This window comes from Centruroides vittatus, unplaced genomic scaffold (assembly GCF_030686945.1).
Source record: "Centruroides vittatus isolate TY-2023 unplaced genomic scaffold, ASM3068694v2 scaffold_1431, whole genome shotgun sequence".
In the NCBI taxonomy this organism is placed as follows: domain Eukaryota; kingdom Metazoa; phylum Arthropoda; class Arachnida; order Scorpiones; family Buthidae; genus Centruroides; species Centruroides vittatus.
In genome coordinates, this window is record NW_027122678.1 from 918,167 (window position 1) to 941,647 (window position 23,481).

The window sequence follows — 23,481 nt, forward strand, 5'->3', positions numbered from 1 at the left end:
TTCAGATCTAACTTTTATGAGTTTGATATTGCTAGTATTTGTATAAATTAATTTTTTTTATACTTTACTTAATTAATTTTAAAAATATCCTCGATACGCACATAACAGAAAAAGGTTAACTGACTTTTTGTTCCACCCGATAACAGCAATAATTTTTAACAGATATAGCCACAAGTATAAAGTATATTTTTCTGTATAGATATTTTATAAAATACAACTAAAATAGAATCTTCAATGTTAATGAAACGGAAACTTTTGAAGAAAGTCGAATCCGTTCGATAGGAAAATACCAAGATTAAAGGAAAAGTAATAAATCCAAAGGACCCAATTTAAGATTTACCACGTGATCATTTCGAATCACAGATAAGATTTTTTTTTTCGTTGGCCTTTGGCTAAATATAGCAGCAATCTTCAACAAGAAGAGCAATCTCCAGCATCTTACAGCATCCGTGCATTGTAGAAGCGTAATTTAAGTATTTCTATAAAACATTACAGCTTAAAAGTTTAACTTTTTTAAGAACAAAAACTTTAATTTTCACTTTAAAATATTTAAAAGATTATTCTTTCAAAGTTTTAATATTTAAAAAGTCGCATAAAAGGGAGAGTTTAATGCGATTTAATGCACTAATCTATAGATTTCAAGTGGATATAGTTTTATAGATTTTTCAATATAAACTTTAAAACCATTATCGTCTAAAAGATTTTAAAACTTTGTTATAAATTATGTAAAAAAGTCTAACAAAGTATGCGGTTTTAGAACTTGAATGACTATAGAAGGCGAGCGACTCATGAAAGGATCGGATTGATGGGATAAGGCAAACGTCACACGTGAGTGAGGACTTTCTATATGGTAATTGCTCCCTATTTAGGTGTTATACACGTGAAAAAACCCGGAAAGCTCCACGTGGTGGGGTGCGAACCCACGTCTAGTGTTTAGTGGTCTTATCCACTTAGTCACTAGCAGGAATTTGATAAAAGGAGGTTGCACCATCTACTAAAAGTGCAATCATTTATCACACGAATTTCATTGTTTATAACTTTAGTAATTTTGTGAAGTAACACGAAAAATCAATCAGAATAAAGATCATTAGAATGCAGGAAATAACTGTAGAGTTTAAGACAAGAATTAAACTCGCTGTTGAGTAATCTAAATTACTATTTTGTTATATTAAATATCAAGTAATAATTATAATTTACGCTTAAATTTTAAATTATAATTATTATTTAACAGTTTTTATTGAATAAATTTTTAAAATTAATATAACTTATTAAATAAGGAACACATTTTCCATAGAAACTGATATGTTATACAACCCTTTTTATGCCATCAGTATGTTAGAAGATATTTATTATTTTTTCCAGTAAAATAGATGTTGAATGCACGAAAGTTTCTCTATGTATATTGATGGTCTTAGATACATAAATTTCAATAAGTGCTCTGTATGTAAATTTATGTATTTTCGTTATATGATTCACTCTCTCGTGAATATAATTTAAATATAATGCACGAATGCACGAATTTTTATTTGCGAACTTCTGATACAAATGATTAAGAACTTGTATGGGCATTATTTTAAACTAGCAAGAGACCACTATTATAAGAAGTAACTTTATTTATTTATTTATTTTACAAATACAGTAGAAAGTCTACAATTTTTTTTTCAAATTTCAACCAAAAAAACAAAATATATGAAATATTTAAAGAAAAGTTTTGTAAATTAAGCAACCTTCACAAAATTGCTTTCATAATTATACTAGAAAGTCGTTAAAACTTAATTAATTACACTAAAATTACCTTTAATTTTCTATAAACCTTCATCGCTTTAATTTATTCAACGCATCGCTTATTTTTATGTGATGTTATATAAATTTAAATACAATCTTTTGAATATTTAATATATTTAAAAAATAAATAATAAATTTATATTCTTTACCTCAAATATAAATATAATTAATTACATTAAATTGTCTATTAATTCTCTATAAACTTCCTGTAAATTTTAAAATTATTTAGTACAAACGTAACTTATATATAAAATAATTTATAGAAAAAATTCTTGAAAATGCGTTTTTTTTTTTCTATATATAAATTGAAAAGTATCGAATTTCCTCAACTAAAAAATGAAATTCTATGTCTAGTTTTAAATTTCACTGCAGTTACCAAAGACCTAATTATCTACGATATTATTATCGATAGTTGGATGCATACTTTTGAATCATTTAATAAATATAAAGCATAGTAACTAAATCAATACCATGAATTTTTGGAGGTAGATAGATCTAAGATAATATTTTCCTTTCTTTAAAGTAGAAAGAATCAGTGAAAGGATCAAAAAAGATCAAAGAAAAAGGGATGTTTCTGTGGCTTGTTAAAGTTAAATGGTGATGTGCGTTACTCTAGCAACGGGCTTCATGTATTTAGCTTATTGTAACGTGAATATTATGGAAACAATTAACTATTTACTAAGTTTTTTAATGTGTTGAAAGGAAAATTACACTTTTTTTCTTTGATATTTTATAACAATTATTCGTTTTTCTGAGTAAAAAGTTGATGATTCTGATATGTTCGTGTCGTGGAGTGTCAATATTTTGTTTTGCATACTACATAAGTGCAGGTACAGGATTACATACAGGCATGAGGACAGATTAATACACGTACACGTAATTTCACTATTTTAATACTGTACAGACGTATAATCGCATACAAACATTCAAACAACATACATAATTACAAGTATACTTATTATCATCATATTTTATTCACTTTTATAGTGAAATTTAATTAATTTTATGTACAAAATTTGTAATTATGTAGCTCCAGATCTATGAAGGCTATGTTAAAGGTAACTTCTACAGAGATATTAAGATTTAAATGTATTATTTGGCCTTCGTTAGCTAGGACTTCCTCTTCCTTTTTCCAGAAGGGTGTACAGTATATACTCATAAACAGATTGATTCCAATATATATACCACATACGATACATACGTAGTGACATACAGATTGATAACACAATATACAATTCACATAGCCTACACATACAGACATATAGTGAAACTTTACTATACTTTTTATACGTAGAAGTACTGTACAGTTAACCTGTGAACAAAGGACAGTAACGAGAATATAGAAAATAGTCGTTGTTCGTTCATTTTTGTTCAACGTTCCTGAAATAATGATCGCCGTTTACAGCTGGCCCTTATTGCAGGTTTGACTGTATGATTATATTTGTATACGATATACAAGCTTCTACAATGTTGTTCACTCGATCGATAAAAAATCCATAAGGTACTTTAAAAAAAGAAGATAATGTTCAAGTTGTAATGTTATAACTTTGATCAATTCTCTTATTTTTTCTTTTTTTTCCCTTGTAAATCGATTCCACTCGTTTTTTTATAGTCAATGGCCTTGCATATTTTCCAACTCTTCGTGTAATAGTTTAATTTTGCAATTTAAAAGCTGTCTTTTTTAAAAGATTTAATTTAAAACATTCATTTTATTCCTAGAATACCTTCAAACACATCAGCTGAAGGTAACAAGAACAAATTTAAATTAATTAAATTTTTGGAGACAATTACTTGTAATTTATTTTCAAGAATTTATTATTCTTTTTTAATCAATTATTTACAAAGTTAAGTTGTACAGAATTATAGGATTTGTACAAAATCCTCTCTACTATTGATAACTCTTGTAATGGTTTAGGATTATTCAGTTTCTAGGAAAAATAAGTACAGTATACAGAAAAACCTGTTCAAAACGGAAACCCGCGAAACAAGAAAAATATCCGGTACCGTACGAGTCCGGTTTAGACAGGTTTCAGTGTAAAATATTTGTTCCCTGGGAAAAATATTTCAAAATTTAATATTAATATATTTATATTTAGGCTTTTTCTATAGCTTAACAATTCTTCAGGCGAACTTTATGCTTGTTTATTGAGGAAGAAACTTGTCTTTTATTTATTTGAACAAAAAGAATTAGAATTATTATTAAAATAAGGGGGATGGAAGACTCCAGAACTCATTATAAACAAACGTCTATTCAACACTATAATGATATAAGTGGAATAAAACGAGGAAAATTCTGAAAATTCTGAATATGACATTCATTTTCTTAGAATATTCTGTTGCACATGCTATTTTTGAGTGGTTTATTTCATAAATAATTTGTTACAAAGCTAGTGACATAACTAGATTATTATTAGGTATGAATACGAACGTGCAAACCTACATTCATCCCTGCACAGAGTCTACACTCTCTCATCAGTCCAACCTATATCATCCAAAATGCATTTCCAATCTTAATAAAAGCGTATATATTTTGGCTAAATTTAGGCCACATCAAGACATACGATGAAGGTTACATCGACGAAAACATCGTTATTAACCTCTAAGCAAAGGTCTTTTTTTTTATGTTTCAATCACTGGCCGTTTTCAGAGGTTTGACTGTACTTTTATTTTATAAAAAATCATTTCTTTTTTCAAAAAATCAGTTTATAATACAGTCATTTATCTTAGTTAAAAAGTTAAGTAATAGAAAAAGTATACATTTTTTTTTTTTTAATTTTTGGAGAAATGGAGCGCAAAATACAGATAAAAACTTCAGAAATTAGCTAGTAGATAAGTTATCCTTAAGCAAAATAACCGAGATAATAAAGGAAGCAGAAAAAACGATGTAAAAATAAATTTTATGAACATTAGCGGTCGTTTGCGAAACATACAAGATACAATCGAAAGGATTTTTTTAATTGCCTTAACGACGATTGGTCGAAAGAAATTGACGTAAGCAGCGATAGTTTTATTTACCGTTATAACTCATCTTAAATTTTAATTTTCATTAATTTTTTGATAAAATATTATATAATATTAATTAGCAATATCTCATTTTATTAAATGTGAAGATAAATGTTATAAATTTGTTGACTTAATAGTAAATAAAAAATAAAGAAATGTTCAAGTTAATAGGCAAAGTTTGATCGAATTTGCATTGTTAAAAGTTATAATTAAATAAATACAGATTTCATGTATAATAGGCTTATCTTGTTTGCTTAAACAACGTTTCTTTAGTTATTTTGATTAGGTCATAGTTTGCACATCTTTAAATTTAATTGTTGAAAGCTAAGGAAATTAAGATACATTAATATTTAATTAAATTAATAAATTTCTCTTTTAATTCGTTAAAATTTCAAAATTAAATTATTTAAACTATTATAATGTGTACGGAAATAAATTAGTTAAATTAGGGATATTAATGAAAAATTGAAATCGTCTGTTAATTACGTATACAGCTTTTGGGGGGTCAGAAAAACACATTATTGTATACGAGAAAGGGGCAAGGCATTGATACCTGGTTTTTAATGGTAACCTATTAGTGGTATACAATTAAATTAGGTTTCTGGACTAAATCAGTGCATCACAAGGCCATCTTTTAGGGATAGGAAAATTTAGTTTATTTTTTATGGCAACATGACACATATGCGATCTGACGAGAGGAAAGAGGTCTTTTATGGAAAACTGGTCTCTATTTAGGCGTTACTGACGTGAAGAAAACCCGGAAAACGCCACCTGGCCATTCCGTTGGCGAGGTGCGAACTCACAAGTGATTTCATCCACTCGGCCACCGGTGGCCTGTTAGTGGCACAGGAATTTGTTCTTATGTGGCTATTAGACAAGTAGTTTTATGAATAAACTATCTATATTTGCAGAACTTTTAAAAATCATTTCTTCAATGTCGACGGTTATAAACTATGTTACACGTAATTAAGTGGGGGTTTGTCAAAAGTATATAAGTGTACATAACAGGGAGGAAGAGGTTCAAAAGTGACTCAAAAACTTGTACATGTAATTTAATGGAAGATCCCATATCTCGCATAAATGGAGTATAGTGAACCATAATCAGTAGAAGGATCTTCATTAATGATCGTTAATTGAGATTAATCAATTCCCATTAAAGGTCGTGGGTATAATTACTCGATTATCCTCAACTCTTGATGATGATGATGGTGGTGGTAGTGGCGATTATAGGGTGTTGATGTGATGGAGATGATGATACGTTTCTTGAATCAATTTTTCTTGACCATCAATATCAAATTGATATCTTTATTGAATCGTATAGAATCTACTGTTGAGAAGAGAGTTTTAATTGCATTTGTGTAAATTAAATTATGCAAACTTGTTCATACATCATAGAAAGATGATAATTTAATGAAATAATATTTATCTTATAATTTAGAATATATTTATTAAATATAGTTATAAAAATTAAAATAAATACATGAATTAAGCTGCGAAAATTTGAATTTTAATTACATTTTCAACCATTGATTTAATATGTGACCAATTTAAAACTTTAATTGGATAAAATCAGATAATGAGATTTGCTCAATTTATTTATTTTTTATTCGATAATTCAATGGAGTCATTATAAATACAAATAATATATATATATTATTTTATTTAAACAATTTCATTATTTAAATATTTAAATAAATAATGCATAAAAGCATAATATAAAGCCCACTCCGTAAAATGTCATAAATCGGAGTATTTTTAAGAATACTCTATATAAGGATTTAATATAGTATACAGCATTATTGTACTCCATAAGGATATAGTATATACATGGGTATATAAGAGCGTAGTAAAGGAGTAGTGTAGGGCCTAGACTCCTCTATAATACAGGGCATACAGTACATAACACGTGAGACTACAAAGGGTAAAACGTGAGACTTGTTATGGCCCTAAATTGACAGACGTACACGATGCCCTTTCTCGTTCACCAAATAATAATGAGCAATAATTATATAGTGGTTTATACGTTAACCCTCATAACGTGGGATCCTCATCTACGTTTCTTTAGCCTTGAAAAATATAGATTTGGGTCTCACGTTACGAGGGACTTCGTTCTATGGGCCTCAGTTCATATTGCCCATTATTATTTCGTCAACGAGAAAGGGCCTCTTGTACTTTGTCAGCATAAGGCCACAGCTAGTCTAAATCATGCCCTATCCTAATGTGTTCTTATAAACTCTTGTATGTATCTCTTATCTATTGTACTCATCTATACTACGGGAAAATATAGGGCATATAATATAATATCTTACTTACTATGCTATTATTTATCCTTATGTGTGCTCTTTAAAGTACAATATACTGTATATTCTATTATATTCTTATAAAGCGTAATCTTAATCGAAAGTATACGCAAATTTTAATTAATAATATCATCTATTTGAACGTTACTCAACTTATTTAACTGACAATCTACACGTTCGATTAAGGTAAACAATTATAATTAATCCATATATTTATTTATATAATATGGATAAATATTACATAAATTGTCCAAAACTTAATAAAAGTTTTAAATGTGACGTTATAATTCATCGTGTGGCCTCAGTGGCGCTTTTTAGGCGTACGTGATGTAGGTTTTCACTGTTGGTCTCATATACACAAGTATATGCTTAATGACACCTGATTTTAATCCATTACTCCAAACCTAGTACTAAACTCTTAAAATATAGTAATAATTATCACGTGATTCTGATTTTACGTCATATAAGAGGCCTCTCAAGTCGACATTTATCTACGGTCTGAGCATAATCGAAACTTCCCACTGTATTGCCCTAGGCTCTATCATAGCAGGATAAATTGGTTAAGGCCTCATTTACGGGGTCTCAAAACTGACCTTTAACTTTGTTTTTAATATAAAAGGGCCTCAAAACTGTAAGTAAAGTAAACAAGACCTCTTTTGATATCCGAGAAGACGAAAAAACATACATAAAAACTCCAGCGACGTGTTGCGTAACTTTCCCGGCAAAAGAATTCAAAATTGTATATCGCGCCATCTGTTATGTTATTTTACGAAATTTTTCTTATAATTAATTATTATAAATGGCAAAAAGCTTAATCTTGAGGGTAGGGATGAGTTTTATAAAAAAGATCGCAAATGCTAATAATGAGTAAAATGATTACTTCCGACTCCACTCCAGATATGCACGTAAACCCTTCTATCTCCCCATCTTCTTGACCTTTAATTACCAAAATTTAACAGTATCAATGGCCCTAATACACAAACTTCAGTGCAGAATTTCAGAAACGTTCGACGAAATGCACAGGAGATATTAAGCTTCAAATTGGATAAACAAAATCGTACCCCTATACACATACTAACAACCATACATATAGAAAAAAAAATCCCAAATTTGTTTTTGCATTTCTAGTCATTTCAAGGTTCTCTGAGTCAAAAAATGTCAAAAGTTGAGGGGCCATTTTTTGTCAAGTTACCTTCCCGCTGTTATATAAAACCCATTTGAAGCTATTGATCTGAAGAATAGATTCAAATGTTTACATATATTTTATTATTCATTTATTTGTTTTTCGTTTCAGCCGTGTCGGTGAGTGTGAGTGCTTGGACATTAGTAGCCATGTCTATCGAGCGCTACTATGCCATTTGTCACCCTTTAAAATCTAGAGAATGGCAAACGTTGTCACACGCCTATAGGATGATTGGAGTGGTTTGGGCGGCTTCCCTTCTTTGTATGCTACCCATATCTGTACTTAGTCAACTTCAACCTATAAGAGATACTGGTAAGTCATTTTTATGCGTGTTATATACTAATTTCAAGCGATTAGAGTAGGCTTTTTAACGTGAAGTTTAAAGGAAGAGGTTAGTTGAGGAGTGTTTTGTTTACCAAATTACATCTAGTGCCATCTGTTGTTAAAAATTTTACTTAATGTTTGGCTGTTAACACTGGAAATTATTGTAATTGTGTCAAATTTGACCATCCGGGTTATATCAAATCTCAACTTTTTATGATTTCTGAAAGCAAAAATGTCAAAAAGAGAGGGAAAATTCCCTGTATGTGTGTGTGTGTGTGTGTGTGTGATATTGCGTGAGTTGTATGTGGTGTTATATATATATTAGCATCTATTTTCTTTAATATCTCAGGATTAAAATAAGATTAAGTAACGAAAATTGGTTTGATAACTTGCATATAAGGGACATTGACCCTAATAAATTTTGGTGGTTGAAAGTTAAGGGGTTGAGGAAATAGAGGGGGATTATGTGTCATATCTCTAGTGGGGTTGACACATGATCCCAAAAAAGGTTTAATATATTTAAAAACCATCTTTACCGTCAAAATTCAATTTTTTGGCCATTTTATATTAATCAATAACATAGAGGTTATTTCTTCTTATTAACCTATTATCTCATAACAAATGGCGTCATATACAAATATTTTTAACGTTTAGGTTATGTAATAGGGTTTTTTTCTTCTGGAAAGTTACACAACTGGTTGCTGAATTTTTAAAAGAACATATTTAAAATTTATGGAAAATATAAATATAAAATTTATTCTAGGATTACAAATTTTAAATTTATAAGTATATGTAAAATTTTTGACTTTTTGCTGAGCTTTGCCCTTTTGAATTCTTACTCATAAACAAATAATATTTCTAAAATTATGTAAAAATAAATAATATTAAGCATTGTATTGGAATTAAGAGAATATATTTAGCTATTTTCTGAATTAAAAGTTTAAAAAATATATTTCTTTACATTCTACCTGTTTATCAGATATTAGTATTGGATAATGAGAAAAAGTATCAGAAATAAATTTTAATTTTGCTTCATTAAATCATTTTAATAATTTAATTGATTTAGATTAAAATGTAAAATTTCCCCGTCTTTATTTTAGTATACAGTAATTCCACAACTATACTAAAGATTTAAAGCTTAGTTCAGTAATTACTGCTATATCAATGCCCAGGTAGATAGGTCAATCAAAGTCAATTGGTGCACGAAAGTAGAAAACTTCCAAAGTTGTGTCTTTTATATAGAAAATACATTGTGTAAATAACGAAAATTTATTTTTATTGATTTCTTTAAGTAAAAGTATATTTCTATGACTTTCGAATAGACTAGGCTCTATATTCGTGACTAATTCAGGTCCCTCCTTATCTCTTTCAAACCTTGATTCTATTGATTGTTAGAAGCAGAAGTCACTAAAAATAGGCGTGAACTGTTTGAACGTTTCATCTTTCTCTAAGGAATAGCAATCATTTTAAAAAAGAAAAAGAAAAAAAGCTAGTATAATTCGCTTGCTTTATTGTTCTTACATAAAATTGACCTCGCTTTACGACAGGTATAACTTTCTACTATGATTATATAAAATACTATAATTTAATGATGTATATTTAATTGGCCTCTCTTTTCTCCTTCTCTTCTTTCTCTGTATTTTCCTTCGTTCTCATCCCTTCTCTCTTCTCTTATCCCTCTCTCCCTTTTTTTCTCTCTTTTAACTTTTTTTCTTCTTTTTCTCACTATATTCCTGTTTTTCCTTCTTTCCTCTCTCTTCTCTTCTTCCTTTATCTCCCCTCTTGCTGTCTCTTTCTTTTCTTTTCCCCTCTAAGTGATACTTTCAAAAATATAACATCTGTTTATGATACAGTTTATAACGAATAAAGGAATTATTTTTAGGATTTTACAGAAATAAATCAGATCGTAAAAGAGGAAAATCTATTGTAATTTAACTCGGTTCTGTTACGTTCGGAATTTTAATTCAATAAATAAATTATATATTTTTATACTGTATTTTTAATAGAAAAAGTACATTTATTAGAGTTAATTTTTAATTTGTTCTTTGTCAATTAATTCTTTTAATATCTGAGGAAAAATTATTACTTAATTTATCTTAAATACAAGCAAAATACTATAAATAATAAATAAAATAGTCTTTATTAATTAGTTTATAATAATACTAAAGTATATGAAAAGTTTTATTCAATTTTGTAATAAAATATTATCTTATATATAAAATTCTCGTGTCACAATGTTAGTTACCTTACTCCTCCGAAACGGCTTTACCGATTTTTACCAAATTTCATATGCATATTCAGTAGGTCTGAGAATCGGCTACTATCTATTTTTCATACCCCTACACCATTTCCCCCCTTTCAAAAATATATTTATATATGGATTAAGGCTTTTATGTCCAACAGATGGCGCTAACTTCCGACGACCTAAGTTTGCTTTTCTGTCAGGCATTATGCTTTTCTGTGAGAATGGACTGAAGCAGATCATTTTCTATCTATCTATATAAATAAAATATAACGTTCGTTTGTTCCTACCGATTCCTTTGAAATTTTGACACAACGTTGCATTCGAATACGCACGTGTTTTTATATAATATACATGTCGAAATTCCCCCTACTGGGGGGAGATGGACGGGATTAAGGCTTACCGTGAAGAACTCGGCTTCTATTATACTATTTTACATGCGGTTTTTTGCGTTTTTAATTGCGTTTTAATAGGTTACGTCAACAGAATATACACTAAAAAGGGATTTTTTCGATATTCCCCAGCGGGGAAAAGTGACGGGATTAAGGCTTACTGTGAAGAACTCGGCTTTTATTATACTATTTTAGATGCGTTTTTGATTGCGTTTTAATAGGGTACGTCAAGAGAATGTACACTAAGAAGGGATTTTTTGAAATTCCCCCCACGGGGGAAGTGTTATACATTTATAACAGATACATTTTGAGCCACAACAACGTGTGGCCGGGTCAGCTAGTATTATTATATATATATATATATTATATATATAACTTACAATTGGTTGTTTCTAAGTGAGAATTAAGTAAGCAAACCAATAGTTTGATCCGTTTGATATGAAACTATCTATTCAATTGGTGTACTTACATAGCAGTTTGCTACAGAAGCAGCCATTGGCAGTAACTTTTAATTATTAAAATTTAAAAAATATTTCATGAAATAAATTTCAAAAAATTTTAATAGACGTTTTTGTCCTTAATTATTTTATTTTTTGTAATTTTTTAAAATTTAATAAAAACGCTAAACACTGGAAAGCTTAATAGACGAAGGCACGATAATTGCATTAAATTTTGACGTTACATATGACATGAATATTCTACTTTCTTTATTTTTGATGTTTAGAATATTAAATTTAATATTTAGGGCCTATATATAAAGTACAGTACATGACAAATATTTAATTATTCTGATTATTTATTGATTAATTGAAGGAATATACAGTATTAGCATTTTTTATGCACGGTTTAGTGCATTCTGCAATGTTAACGTTATTGGGTAAGTCCAAAGCGATAAATCTAGTGATTTTCGAATAATAATTGCAGCGTCTCAGTTAACTGACTTATGGGCTACTCTTGTACATTAATCAGTACATATAATATAAAATGAGTCAATGGTTTTTATATATAAAATACACAATTAATTATTATTTTTGCATTTTTTAATAAACTTCAATTGTTTTAAAAGTGTTCCAAAAAGAAGTTTTCTAATAATTTATTCTATATAAAGTTCTGAAACAAAACACTCATGAATTTGTTTTCTTTAATTTGTATTTTCTCTTTTAGTTGTTTCTAAATTTTAATAAAATAATCTTTCAAATAGTCAAACCACTAATAACGAACATCTCTAAATTGCGGCCATTTTTTCAGGAACATTTCTTTTTGAAGTGTATTTAAAAATAATTCCCAAGAACATTTTTTTTTTACAAACTTTTAAATTTGAAAAATATATTTTACTGGGGCTATAAAATAACCTTTTATGCTACGTTAGTGTTGTTTCTTCAGCTTCTACAGACAATACATTCGATTTGTATATGGTCATTGGACTGTTCTTTTCAACTTGTAAGGGCAGTTGACCGTTACTTCACTTGATTGACAAGGACATCCGTAGATTCATATGAGCAGCTTGCACTTATTACTTGTCAAACTTATCAAAGTCACAACAGACAAACTCCATTCCAGCTGTAAGAAAATACTGCCCACGCATAAAAGCTATAGGGCTATACACATTAACGTTGTAATTTATCCATTTTACTTAAATTACTTTGATAATTTAACATGAAAAATATAAAAAATAATATAAAAAGAAATTTGAAACAACATTTCTTAAATGATGATAATTAAATTTATTTTATAATACGTTCAATTATCTTATTCGCTACATTTTTATTTTTATTTTTTAAATTTAAATATTTAAAATTTATGCTTTAATTATTTTTAAATTATAATAGAAGAATTTGTTAAATACAGTTGAACCTCCAATGACAGCCACCTGTAAACGGCGGCCATTATTTTCAGGAACGTTTCTTTTTGAGATGCATACAAAATAATATCCAAACAGCAGCCATCTTGTTTAGATTCTCATCAGTGGCCGTTATTCACAGGTTTGACTGCGTTATATTTTTTATATTATACCCGTGAAAGAGTTCAGGACAAGAAATAATTGATAATAGAGAGGTCAGGTCTACAAAGATGTCTGGAGAGGTGAAGAACAGAAACTCCTATATCCGGGATAGGCCACCTCCGAAAAATTCCTGGGGTTTTTGACTGCTTGAATTCGAACCCGAGTCCTACGGAGCGGTAGGATGACGCCTTAACCGCCGGGACAACTACAGAAATGTATTGAATTTAATAAAAAGCGATATAACGAAGAAATATCGTTTGTTATATCGCGACAATCTCATAATAATGTCTTTGTTTCTCTGCTTTTAATTAAGTACGACTTTTTAAATTAATTTTTTTAAATGTATTTATGATTTTATAAATATATTTTCTTGTTATTTATTAATATTTAATTATAATAATTTAATTTCATAATTAATTTATTATATTAATCGTTATAAATAAACATATTTTAATTTTGAAAATTAATATATTGTGGAAACTTTTATTACTCATAAATAATTCATGATGATGGATCGATCTTATTAAATTATGATAATAGCAATTGATCATGAATAGTGATGAAATTTTATTTGTTTTTTATTTTCCTTTAGATAAATATAAATGTAGAGAGAGTTGGCCTTCCGAAATATCAGAGAAAATCTTTAACTTATTCTTGGATGTCATTCTTCTAGTCGTACCATTGCTCATCATGACAGTTACCTATTCATTTATAGTTGGAACGTTATGGAAAACAATCAAACCTTTAAAATGCCAAGGACAAGGTTCTTCTTACGCATCTTATTATCTTTAATTATAAACAGGGTGGCCCAAAAGACAGTTATATATTTTTAAAAACATTCAAAACCAGGTTTAGAACAGTTGCGTGTTGTCTTTTTTTTTTTTTTTTTTTTTTTTTTTTCGATATAAATCTACTTAGTTGATTCTATCAGACAGTTTCTGAAACTTGAATGGGTGCTCCAAATTGATTTTTTAACTGTTTTTAAAATAGTCAAGTATAATAATTTAATTGTCCACTATAGGCCGAGTGGATAAAATTGTTTGTAGGTTGGTGGAGGTTTCGTGCCCTCACCACTGATTGTGCCACTTGGGTTTTCCTTTACATATATAATACTCATATATGATAGTGTATTGTAGAAAATTCTTCTGGGTGACGCCCCCGTATTGTGTCCACTAGTAGCCGAGTGGATAAAACCCGAACACTGGTAGACACCCCGTTGGCGAGGCGCAATGATTTGCGCCTCGCCAACAAGTAGTCACGCGAAATTTTCGGATTTTCTTCACGTTAGTAACACCTAAATAAGGACCGAGTTTCCATAGAAAGTCTTCCCGTAAGATACCCCTTCGGAAGATCGCCCACGCGTTGCTTTGCCGTAAAGAAATAAACCAACCAGCCTCTATTAGGTCGCTTATGCGTTGCTATGCCTTACCAATCCAATAAAAGGTTAACTGTCTTCTGAGCTATCGTGTGCATGATTATTAAAATAAATTTAACATATTACTGCCATAAATAACTTAAAAATAACTTATTATTTCAGAAATTACTACAGAAAATGGATCGAATAAACTTCATATTCATTTTTATCCCAAGAATTCATCTGGGACACAACGCATCGACAGTCATACATCTTTATCTTCAAGTAGTTTTAAACCGAAGCAACAATGTAAAGAAAATAATATTTCTTATCAAGGGATTCGTGCCAGTAATCTTGATAAATCACTATCGCAGAAAAGGAGAGTGTTTAAAATGCTATTCGTTGTCGTGCTAGAATTTTTTATCTGTTGGACACCCCTTTACGTCATCAATACAGTTTCGCTTTACGATCCTCGCTCTCTTTACGAAGGACTCGGTTATTATGGAATCTCATTTTTCCAATTATTGGCTTATACATCTTCTTGCTGTAATCCAATTACTTATTGCTTCATGAATTTAAAATTTCGTCAAAGTTTCATGGGATTGTTCGGTTGCAAGAGAAGAGCTTGGAGCAATCAATGTAAAGAAGTGGCATTCAGAACGACGCTTAGTACTTCGTACCACGATAATTCTAATTCTAAAAAATCTATGAATTCCTCTACGAAAACTATTTCTGAACCGGAAATTTAATTAAAATGTATTAAATTCATCCTTTATTCAACTGTATATCGTTATATTATAATAAACTTTTAACAATTATCGTTAAGAACGTCTTTTCAATGTTTTTAAAATTAATAATGAATGTGAAATAGAGTAAAACATATACTTCAGCACCACCAATGATTACCAGCAAAATTGGTGTTTATGAGGAGTTTTTACTCAGTAAAACTCCGACTATGCGACCACTAACGATTTCGAGTATAAGCGTTTTTTATGTCTTTTAGTGTTTCACTGTATTTTATTAATGTTCATAGACATTAGCTCATATTTCTAAATTGCTAAATATAATGAAGAAATTGAATCTATTAATAAAATTTGAAGCTAGAGACAATCTTTGAAATCTTTGAATGGGTGCTCCAAATTGATTTTTTAACTGTTTTTAAAATAGTCAAGTATAATAATTTAATTGTCCACTATAGGCCGAGTGGATAAAATTGTTTGTAGGTTGGTGGAGGTTTCGTGCCCTCACCACTGATTGTGCCACTTGGGTTTTCCTTTACATATATAATACTCATATATGATAGTGTATTGTAGAAAATTCTTCTGGGTGACGCCCCCGTATTGTGTCCACTAGTAGCCGAGTGGATAAAACCCCGAACACTGGTAGACACCCCGTTGGGGGGGGGGGGGGGGGATTTGCGCCTCGCCAACAAGTAGTCACGCGAAATTTTCGAAAGAGAAATTTTTGAAAGAGAAAATATTTAAAGCTTTTGATCTCTGTTCAGTTTCTAATCGAAAAAAGTGAGAAATTTAATATAAAATTAATTCTTTAAGTGTATGTGCTTTAAATACCATTAATGATAATTTACTTTTTAATTTTAACCTAGAAAAATATAAAGTATAGAAGGTAAGTTAAAATAAAACAAAGAAGTGACGCTTCAGTATCAAGAAATAGTAAGAAAAAGATGTTTGACACCCTCAAATGAAAGATAAATCATTTGAAAATAACAAAGAAAAATCTTTAAAAAAAGATAATAAATCAAAAAAAACAGAAAATATTTGACAACTTTGGAAAATGATTGGAATTATATGAATCTATGTTATTTAGGAAAATATTTATCAAGCATTTTTATTTTTTATTCTTTCCTCCCTGTTGAGTACCAAGCCCTTTTCAGTTCCAACGTGGGTTCTAGCAATGTGAAAGTGGGGAAATTTGGAGGTAACATAACTGGGACAAACCATCCCGAAACATTTTTAGAGAGCACATACTATCTCATAGTGTTTTCACGGGTAGATGAATAGTCCCAGTTATTCAAGTAATGATAAAATGGTAAATGAACCATAATGCGGAAAAAAATATTAAGTATAATTTAATATATTTTTAAATTGCTAGTAAATTTTAATGATGCCAATATGGCTATAAAAATTCTTAAATTCAATGGAGAAGATTCATGGAGAATACATGCGCCAAAGAATGTGCAATTAAACAAATTGGACTGTGATGATTTCTAAAATTTTACAATTGTCATAAATGTGTTATAAATACCGAGTAAATAATTTAGTCGTTTATTAACTTATAGAGCATTAAACGATACAATTTACAATCGAAATTATTTAGTGTACTAAACAAAACCGAACGCATTATTATAAGGATTCCTTTCTTGAACAAGAAAACAAACTCAAGAACGAAATATTCATGATACAATGGCCTCTTGGCACAATGAGACTGAATCGAATGCCAAAAAGAAAATTTGTAAAATCTTATAGTTTGTACTATTAATGAAAGCACGATAAAATTTCAATTGCAATGGTATGGTCATGTAATGCAAAGCGAAGTGGAATAATTGGATAAAACAACGCAACACATGGACGATCTTCCAAAGGAGTGTGTCACTCGTGAAGACTGTCTCTGCGAATCTCGCCCTATATGGGTGTTAGATACGTGAAAAAATCCCTGTAAAATTAACAAGTCCAGCCAATTGGTCAGACGAGAATCTATGACAAACTATTACTCTTCAATGGTTCTTGCCTTTTCGGCTACCGGTGGAATAGTACTACAAAGCAATGACAATTCTGTAAAGGGTACAACTGAAATAAAGATACAAAGGTGCTAGCCAAAATGTCGATCAAACGCTTGCTGATTTCAAGATTCGCCTATCAAAATTTAATTTAAGAGATTTATTGAGTGCATAAAATGAAAAGGTTAGTGAAAACAAGCAAATCTACAATTTAGTCAGATAAACGTTAAGAAGCGATCATATCAATAATAAAAAAGTGGAGTGTGTGTTAGAAAAAATTTGTTGTAAATCATAAAAATACAACCACAGGAACAAGAAAGGTTAAAACAAAATTTCCAATTTGAATTATGAAGTACTCATATTGAAGAAATTTATAGTTCTATTAAAAAACTATAAAATATTTTTTATAATCAAAATAATATATCTTCAAACATGCACTTAATTTCTTTATAAACACTTAAATCTTTAATAAATATGAATTTAATTTAAATATTTAAATTCAAAATTAAGAACGAAATTTTCGATTTAGCTTAATTTATAACGAACCACAAATCGAATTTCAAATTAAAATTTATATCATACGTTTCGAAGATTGATAAAACTTGTAATTTTTATGTTATTTGAAATAATATTTTAAAGAAATTGATGTAAAATGTCACGGGAACTGTTGAAATTAATATTTTATTCTGAAGACCATGAAGATAAAGAAGACGTATTAAGAAAAATAGTTGAAGTTTACGAATATTATAAAGAAAACATTTGTGATTCCATAGAATTTCAAGCAATAGAAGAATTTTACCTTTTGTTTATGGCCTTTAAATGTTACAAATGGAATATCAAGGACAGTAATTTAGTTACCAACGTTCTTCGAAAAGTTTATCGTAGCACTGATCATTGCATGCTGATTTTTCAGCGTGCAGATTGGAAAGAACAAGCATTAGAATGTTTTCGATACTTCATAAACCATGCAAATTCTTGCAGATTTCTATGGCAAGGTCATCGACTAGTCGATTGCACTTTTACTTACACCAACGACGTATCCCATTCGTGTCAATACGCTGTTAAGTATACTAATCCCAAGTTGTTGTTGTTACTCCTTCGACACGGAGCCCTCTTGGGAGATTACGAAGAATATGAAATCTATAAATTGGATATTCTTAAAGATTTCTTAAAAATTATACTAAAATGGATGGAATCGACAGCAGTTCTCACAATACAAAACATCAACGAGTTTGAACCATTTCAAGATCTATTAAGTTGTTTGCGAATATTGATGAGAGCACTTCCTCCAATTAGCTTAAAAGAACTGACGAAGAATTTCTGTGTCACAAATGATCATCATATAAATATTGTCATTTGCAAGTTTTTAATAGAAGAGTTAAGTGATTTGGGATTGATTAAGTATCTAACACAACGGGTATTGCGGCCTTCAGAACTGCAGCATTTATGTCGTTGTAGAGTGAGAAAAATTCTGTACGATAATTGGAATTTACCTCTTGGAATTAGAACACTTCCAGTACCAATTCGCATTCAAAATTATATCGATTTAATGTATGATTAATTTAAATTTAAACACGAATAGAATTTTATATAAAAACAGAGATTATAATTTAATGAAACATGATTTTAAACAATTAAAGAAATTTCACCTTTTAGATAAATGACATAGTAATAATTCAATCTGATTTTACACTATTTATATAAATTCTTGTAAAATAGGAAGAAACATTGAATTCTTCAATTTTACAACACTTTGTTAGCTGTGAATTAATATTATAACAGAATAAAAAGTTTTATTTGACTATTTACATTTTTACGGCTTGAGTGGCATCGTAAATGATTGCCATAAATTCGTAACAGAAATCGGGACATCGTGAAGTAGCATTGTAATAAAGCTTCATAGCACCAGGTAGGCAGTAGCTACTGTTGGAATATGTGAATAATTCTAATTAAACTAATTTTATTTATAATTAGATAAATATTGAATCATATGAATCGACCGAACTTGTATAACTTGCATATTTCAACTAAGACTTTCATTGTTTAGATAGTGTCCGGTTACTTTCATTTTATACATGGCTAGATAAATAATGGAGATGATTGAAAGATCCTCTTAGTGCCAACAGGGCGCTATAATTCATTCTTAGTATGTAATATTCCATTGTTTGTCAGTCAGCTATGTTTATAAAGTCACTGAAATGTAGAATCCAAATACATCATAAGTAATGGCTCCAACATTTATATTTTCCCAATACGAGTAACTCTATTTATAAGTATTTTTCCAATATTTAATCTGAAACACTTATAGAAATAATGGAAATTTAAAAAAATAATAATTCTCTTATATTAGTTTTCATTTAGATAAGGTAAAAACGGAAGACATTGGTCACGATGAATAAGAGGTCAGCTTACCTCTTTGGAGGAGTCGGGATCAAATCGCGAAGATCAAGTATCCAATAATTTTTCATGGGTCATCACCAATCCTTGATATGAAGAACTATATTACTCTGTCTCTCCCATTGTGAGCATTTAGGAATAATTCGTTAGGAATTTCGTATTGATTATAATGATTTTATTAGGAATATAAAATTTCAAATCACAGCAAACACATTATCGATGGTGCATTCAAATCATTAATTGCAAAATGAATTTGCTATCAGAGAATTATGAGCAACAATCATAAATATTATAATTAACCTATCAAATTATATTCCAATAATAAATTCTATCTTAAAATAGTTCAGAAATTTTAATTGAATCCATTTTCGTAAATTACATATTACAAAAGCTTTATGCTTTGGTAATTATTAATGTACAGTACCATTACGTGACATATGTCACTTTAAATCCTAATATCCATTAATTTAAAAATTTTAAACATGAAAATCCTTAAGTGAACATTTTTAATATAACTCTGTGAAAGAATAGACAATGCTTTGTATCTCAGAACAATATTTGCATCATAAATATACATATAAACTTACGTGGAGAAATTGTACTTTATCCAGAAAATTTCTCGTATACAGTAGTCCCCCTATAACACGGTAGATACGTTCCGTGTTATATGAATCCGTGTTTTACGAGTCACTTAAATACATGAGCCAATCACAGCCCGGCACATGTGCAGTTTAGGGGCTACGGTTGTTTGAAATGTTTTCTTCCATAAAGTTAATCGATTCTAGACTAATTTGACTCAACATTTCCAAATCACGTATAATTTTTTGGGAATAATTCATATAAACTATGCTATAAACAAAAAATTGTAGGATTACTTACCGAGTGTGCACCGTTCGACAACGCCATTTCTTAAGCTTGTTTCGTCGCTGAGCGGCTCATCGAACGGCGAGGGCGTGTTTCCTGATCAGCGAATTTTTCGCAGAAAAAATAACTTAACTTTGGAGACATCATTAATAAAAATATAATTTTATGGCCGTTGAATAATAAATGTTTTTTAGTAGGTCCAGTGCTCGTTTAAACTCAACGGTTTGTACAATATCCGCTATTGGTCCAGATTCGACCAATCCTGTCACGACACGAGTCGGCGATGACGTTTCACCGTGTTATACGAATACGATCGCAATTTTTTAGCCGTGTTACATGAATCCGTGTTATATGAACCCGTGTTATAGGGGGTTTACTGTATTTGGAAATAGTTATATTGAAGAACAGAATTTAAAGAAAACAAAATTACACTGCTGGCCATTAAAAATGCTATACCAGTAAGGAAAGCAAATAGCAGAATCATATTTGTTGTACAAGATAATGGGAGGAAAACGCGATTAAGTTTACAGATAATTTTGAGATACAAAGCAACAAGAAATCAGTACTTAGAGCAGTCGCCTCTGGCAGTGATAACAGCTGTAATGCAGCTGAGCATCGAGTCGAATAAAGTTTGGATGACAGTTACAACGCTATCGGGACATTCCAATTTCCAACGCTGACTCAGCGCTGATCTCAACGTTCGTTAAAATTCGTTCCTTTTTTCAACGTTGAGGTAGCGCTGTTGTCAGCGCTGACTCAACGCACTCAGCACTCAACAGATATGTTGACTGCTACTTTCCAATGAATTGTGGGTAATTGGAGCGACGTTTGAATAAAAAATGGCGACAATGCAGGAGATGCACGTTACTGTGGACAACGAAACTTATCACTTTATAGTTGATGAAAAACAAGCGAAAATGATGACGGAAGGTAAGATTTAAAAAAAATTGAATATCATTTCAAGTAAGCAATAAATTTATTTTTCATTGTTTTTGTCAGATCACAATTATTTACTAGAATACATAAATAAACTTCGATCTGAGAATCAGAAGCGTTCAGCATCTACAGGTACTGTACATATTTTATATTAATAACAAATTAAATGTATTTAACCAAATAGATAATTATTGTTTTTATAAATTTTAATAAAATTCCTCTATTTAATTTTTTACATATATATTTAATGATAGAACAAACAACTTCTGAAAGATCAGAAACGAATGTACAGTCTGTACAACTTTCTGGAACAGAAAAAATTGGTAAGTATATATTAAATAATAATATACAGTAAGGATACTTTGTAATTATTATATATTGAGATTTTCTTTTAATTAATGCAATTTAAATTGAACAAGTAAACATAAATAACAGCTTTATATTAAATATAGACAATATATATTTATTAGAATAAGTGTTCATAAATTAATTTTTTGATATTTATTTTAATGAATGAATGGGAACATTCTGTTGAAATTTATAATTATTAATTCTTTTTAAATAGTTCAAAAAAATTTTCTTGACAATACCAAAACAGTATGCAGTATTATGTATATTATATCAGATATCATGTTAAAGATTTTGTGTAAATAATAAATTATAGCAAACTATAAAAGAATTCAAAATAAAGATTTTTTTTAAATTTTTAAGCTAATGAATGGACTCGCCAAGCGACATTACTCCTAATAGAAACAAGATTGGAAATGGAGGAGGAATTCCTCAAACCAATCCAAAAATCCAAATTGTGGCAGAGAATTTCCGATTGTCTTAATGAAAGTGGGTACGCATTTCAGTCTACAGAATGTCATTCTAAATGGCGAAATTTAATGTGTACGTACAGGAAAAATGTAGACAGATTAAAACAGTCTGGTGGTGGTGCCACAAAATGGGAATATTTCCATAAATTTCACGAAGTTTATGGAAATAGGTCAAATGTGAACCCCCCGGTAATTACCTTCGAAGTTCTTTGCCAGGTACCAGTACCTCTGAAAATTTTTGTGAAAATGAAAATTTAATTTCTGCTCCAAGTACCTCAAATTCCCAAAGGGAAGAAGCAGAATCTACAGAAAGACCAAGAAAGAAGAGAAGAACTGGTGATGAACCACCATTGTGGTTTAAAAATTATTTAGAAGAAAAAAAAAATAGAAGACAAAAGGAAAGCAGAAGTTGAAGAACAACGATGGAACGATTTAAAAAAAATAGAAGAAGAAAAACTAAAAGCCATGCAAAACTTAACAGATGTCTTGTTGAAATTGGCCGAAAATAAAATGTAAAATGTTTAAATATTTTAATAAAATTTTTTTTGTTTTGATGACTACTAATAAATGTATTTAAGATTTACCAAAATACATCTATTCAAAAAATCAAAGCACTTTCAATAATGAACAAAGTTTATTAGAATTATGTAACTCACAATTACAAATAACTAAAAGTAATAACAAAATGTTAAATACATGATTAATACATTTCCTAAAACTGGTTCAGATATTTAATAAAATTTTAAATTATATACAGTATTATAAATGCAGATGAACATGGTATCATTGTGATTAAAAATTCACAACATAATAGCAGACGACAATAATTACAAACTTGATTTTAAGGTATTAGCAGAAAAAAATAATAAAAGTAGATAATTTTTAACCATTATGATGGGCATATATTTTATTAGCAATTTTCTCTCTTTTGCTAATTCCATCTTGATATTCTTCTCCAAAATTCGGAGAACTGGTTTGAAAATTATCATTTATAGAACAAGCATCTGGAGGTATATCATTGTATAAAATGCACAAATTGTGCAATACACATCCAGTAATAATTACTTCTGGAATCAAATCCCTTCGAAACATATGTAGATGTTTTAGCCTTCTAAATCTTCCAAATAATTGTCCAAATGCTTGT

At 29.5% G+C, this 23,481-nt stretch overlaps 3 protein-coding genes across 3 annotated transcripts in view; all 3 read left to right on the forward strand.

The window, feature by feature from the left end:
- The window catches only part of LOC136987008 (cholecystokinin receptor type A-like), a 39,263-nt gene extending 23,895 nt beyond the window's left edge, over positions 1-15,368 (forward strand). The window contains exons 2-4 of the mRNA XM_067284644.1: positions 8,383-8,583; positions 13,824-13,994; positions 14,769-15,368. Of these exons, the coding sequence (XP_067140745.1) occupies positions 8,383-8,583; positions 13,824-13,994; positions 14,769-15,334 (938 nt within the window). The 3' untranslated portion in view covers positions 15,335-15,368. The remainder of the gene's footprint in view (positions 1-8,382; positions 8,584-13,823; positions 13,995-14,768) is intronic.
- The window catches only part of LOC136986986 (uncharacterized), a 461,301-nt gene that overhangs the window by 340,096 nt on the left and 97,724 nt on the right, over positions 1-23,481 (forward strand). The gene's annotated exons all lie outside the window — the stretch shown is intronic.
- Positions 17,926-18,960, forward strand: LOC136987001 (uncharacterized). The gene has a single exon (XM_067284635.1). The coding sequence runs from the start codon at positions 17,975-17,977 to the stop codon at positions 18,881-18,883; it is 909 nt and encodes a 302-aa protein (XP_067140736.1). The 5' UTR covers positions 17,926-17,974; the 3' UTR covers positions 18,884-18,960.

Excerpts from the sequence above, each read along its gene's own strand:
- LOC136987001 (XM_067284635.1), top strand. The coding sequence starts at position 17,975 with ATGTCACGGGAACTGTTGAAATTAATATTTTATTCTGAAGACCATGAA.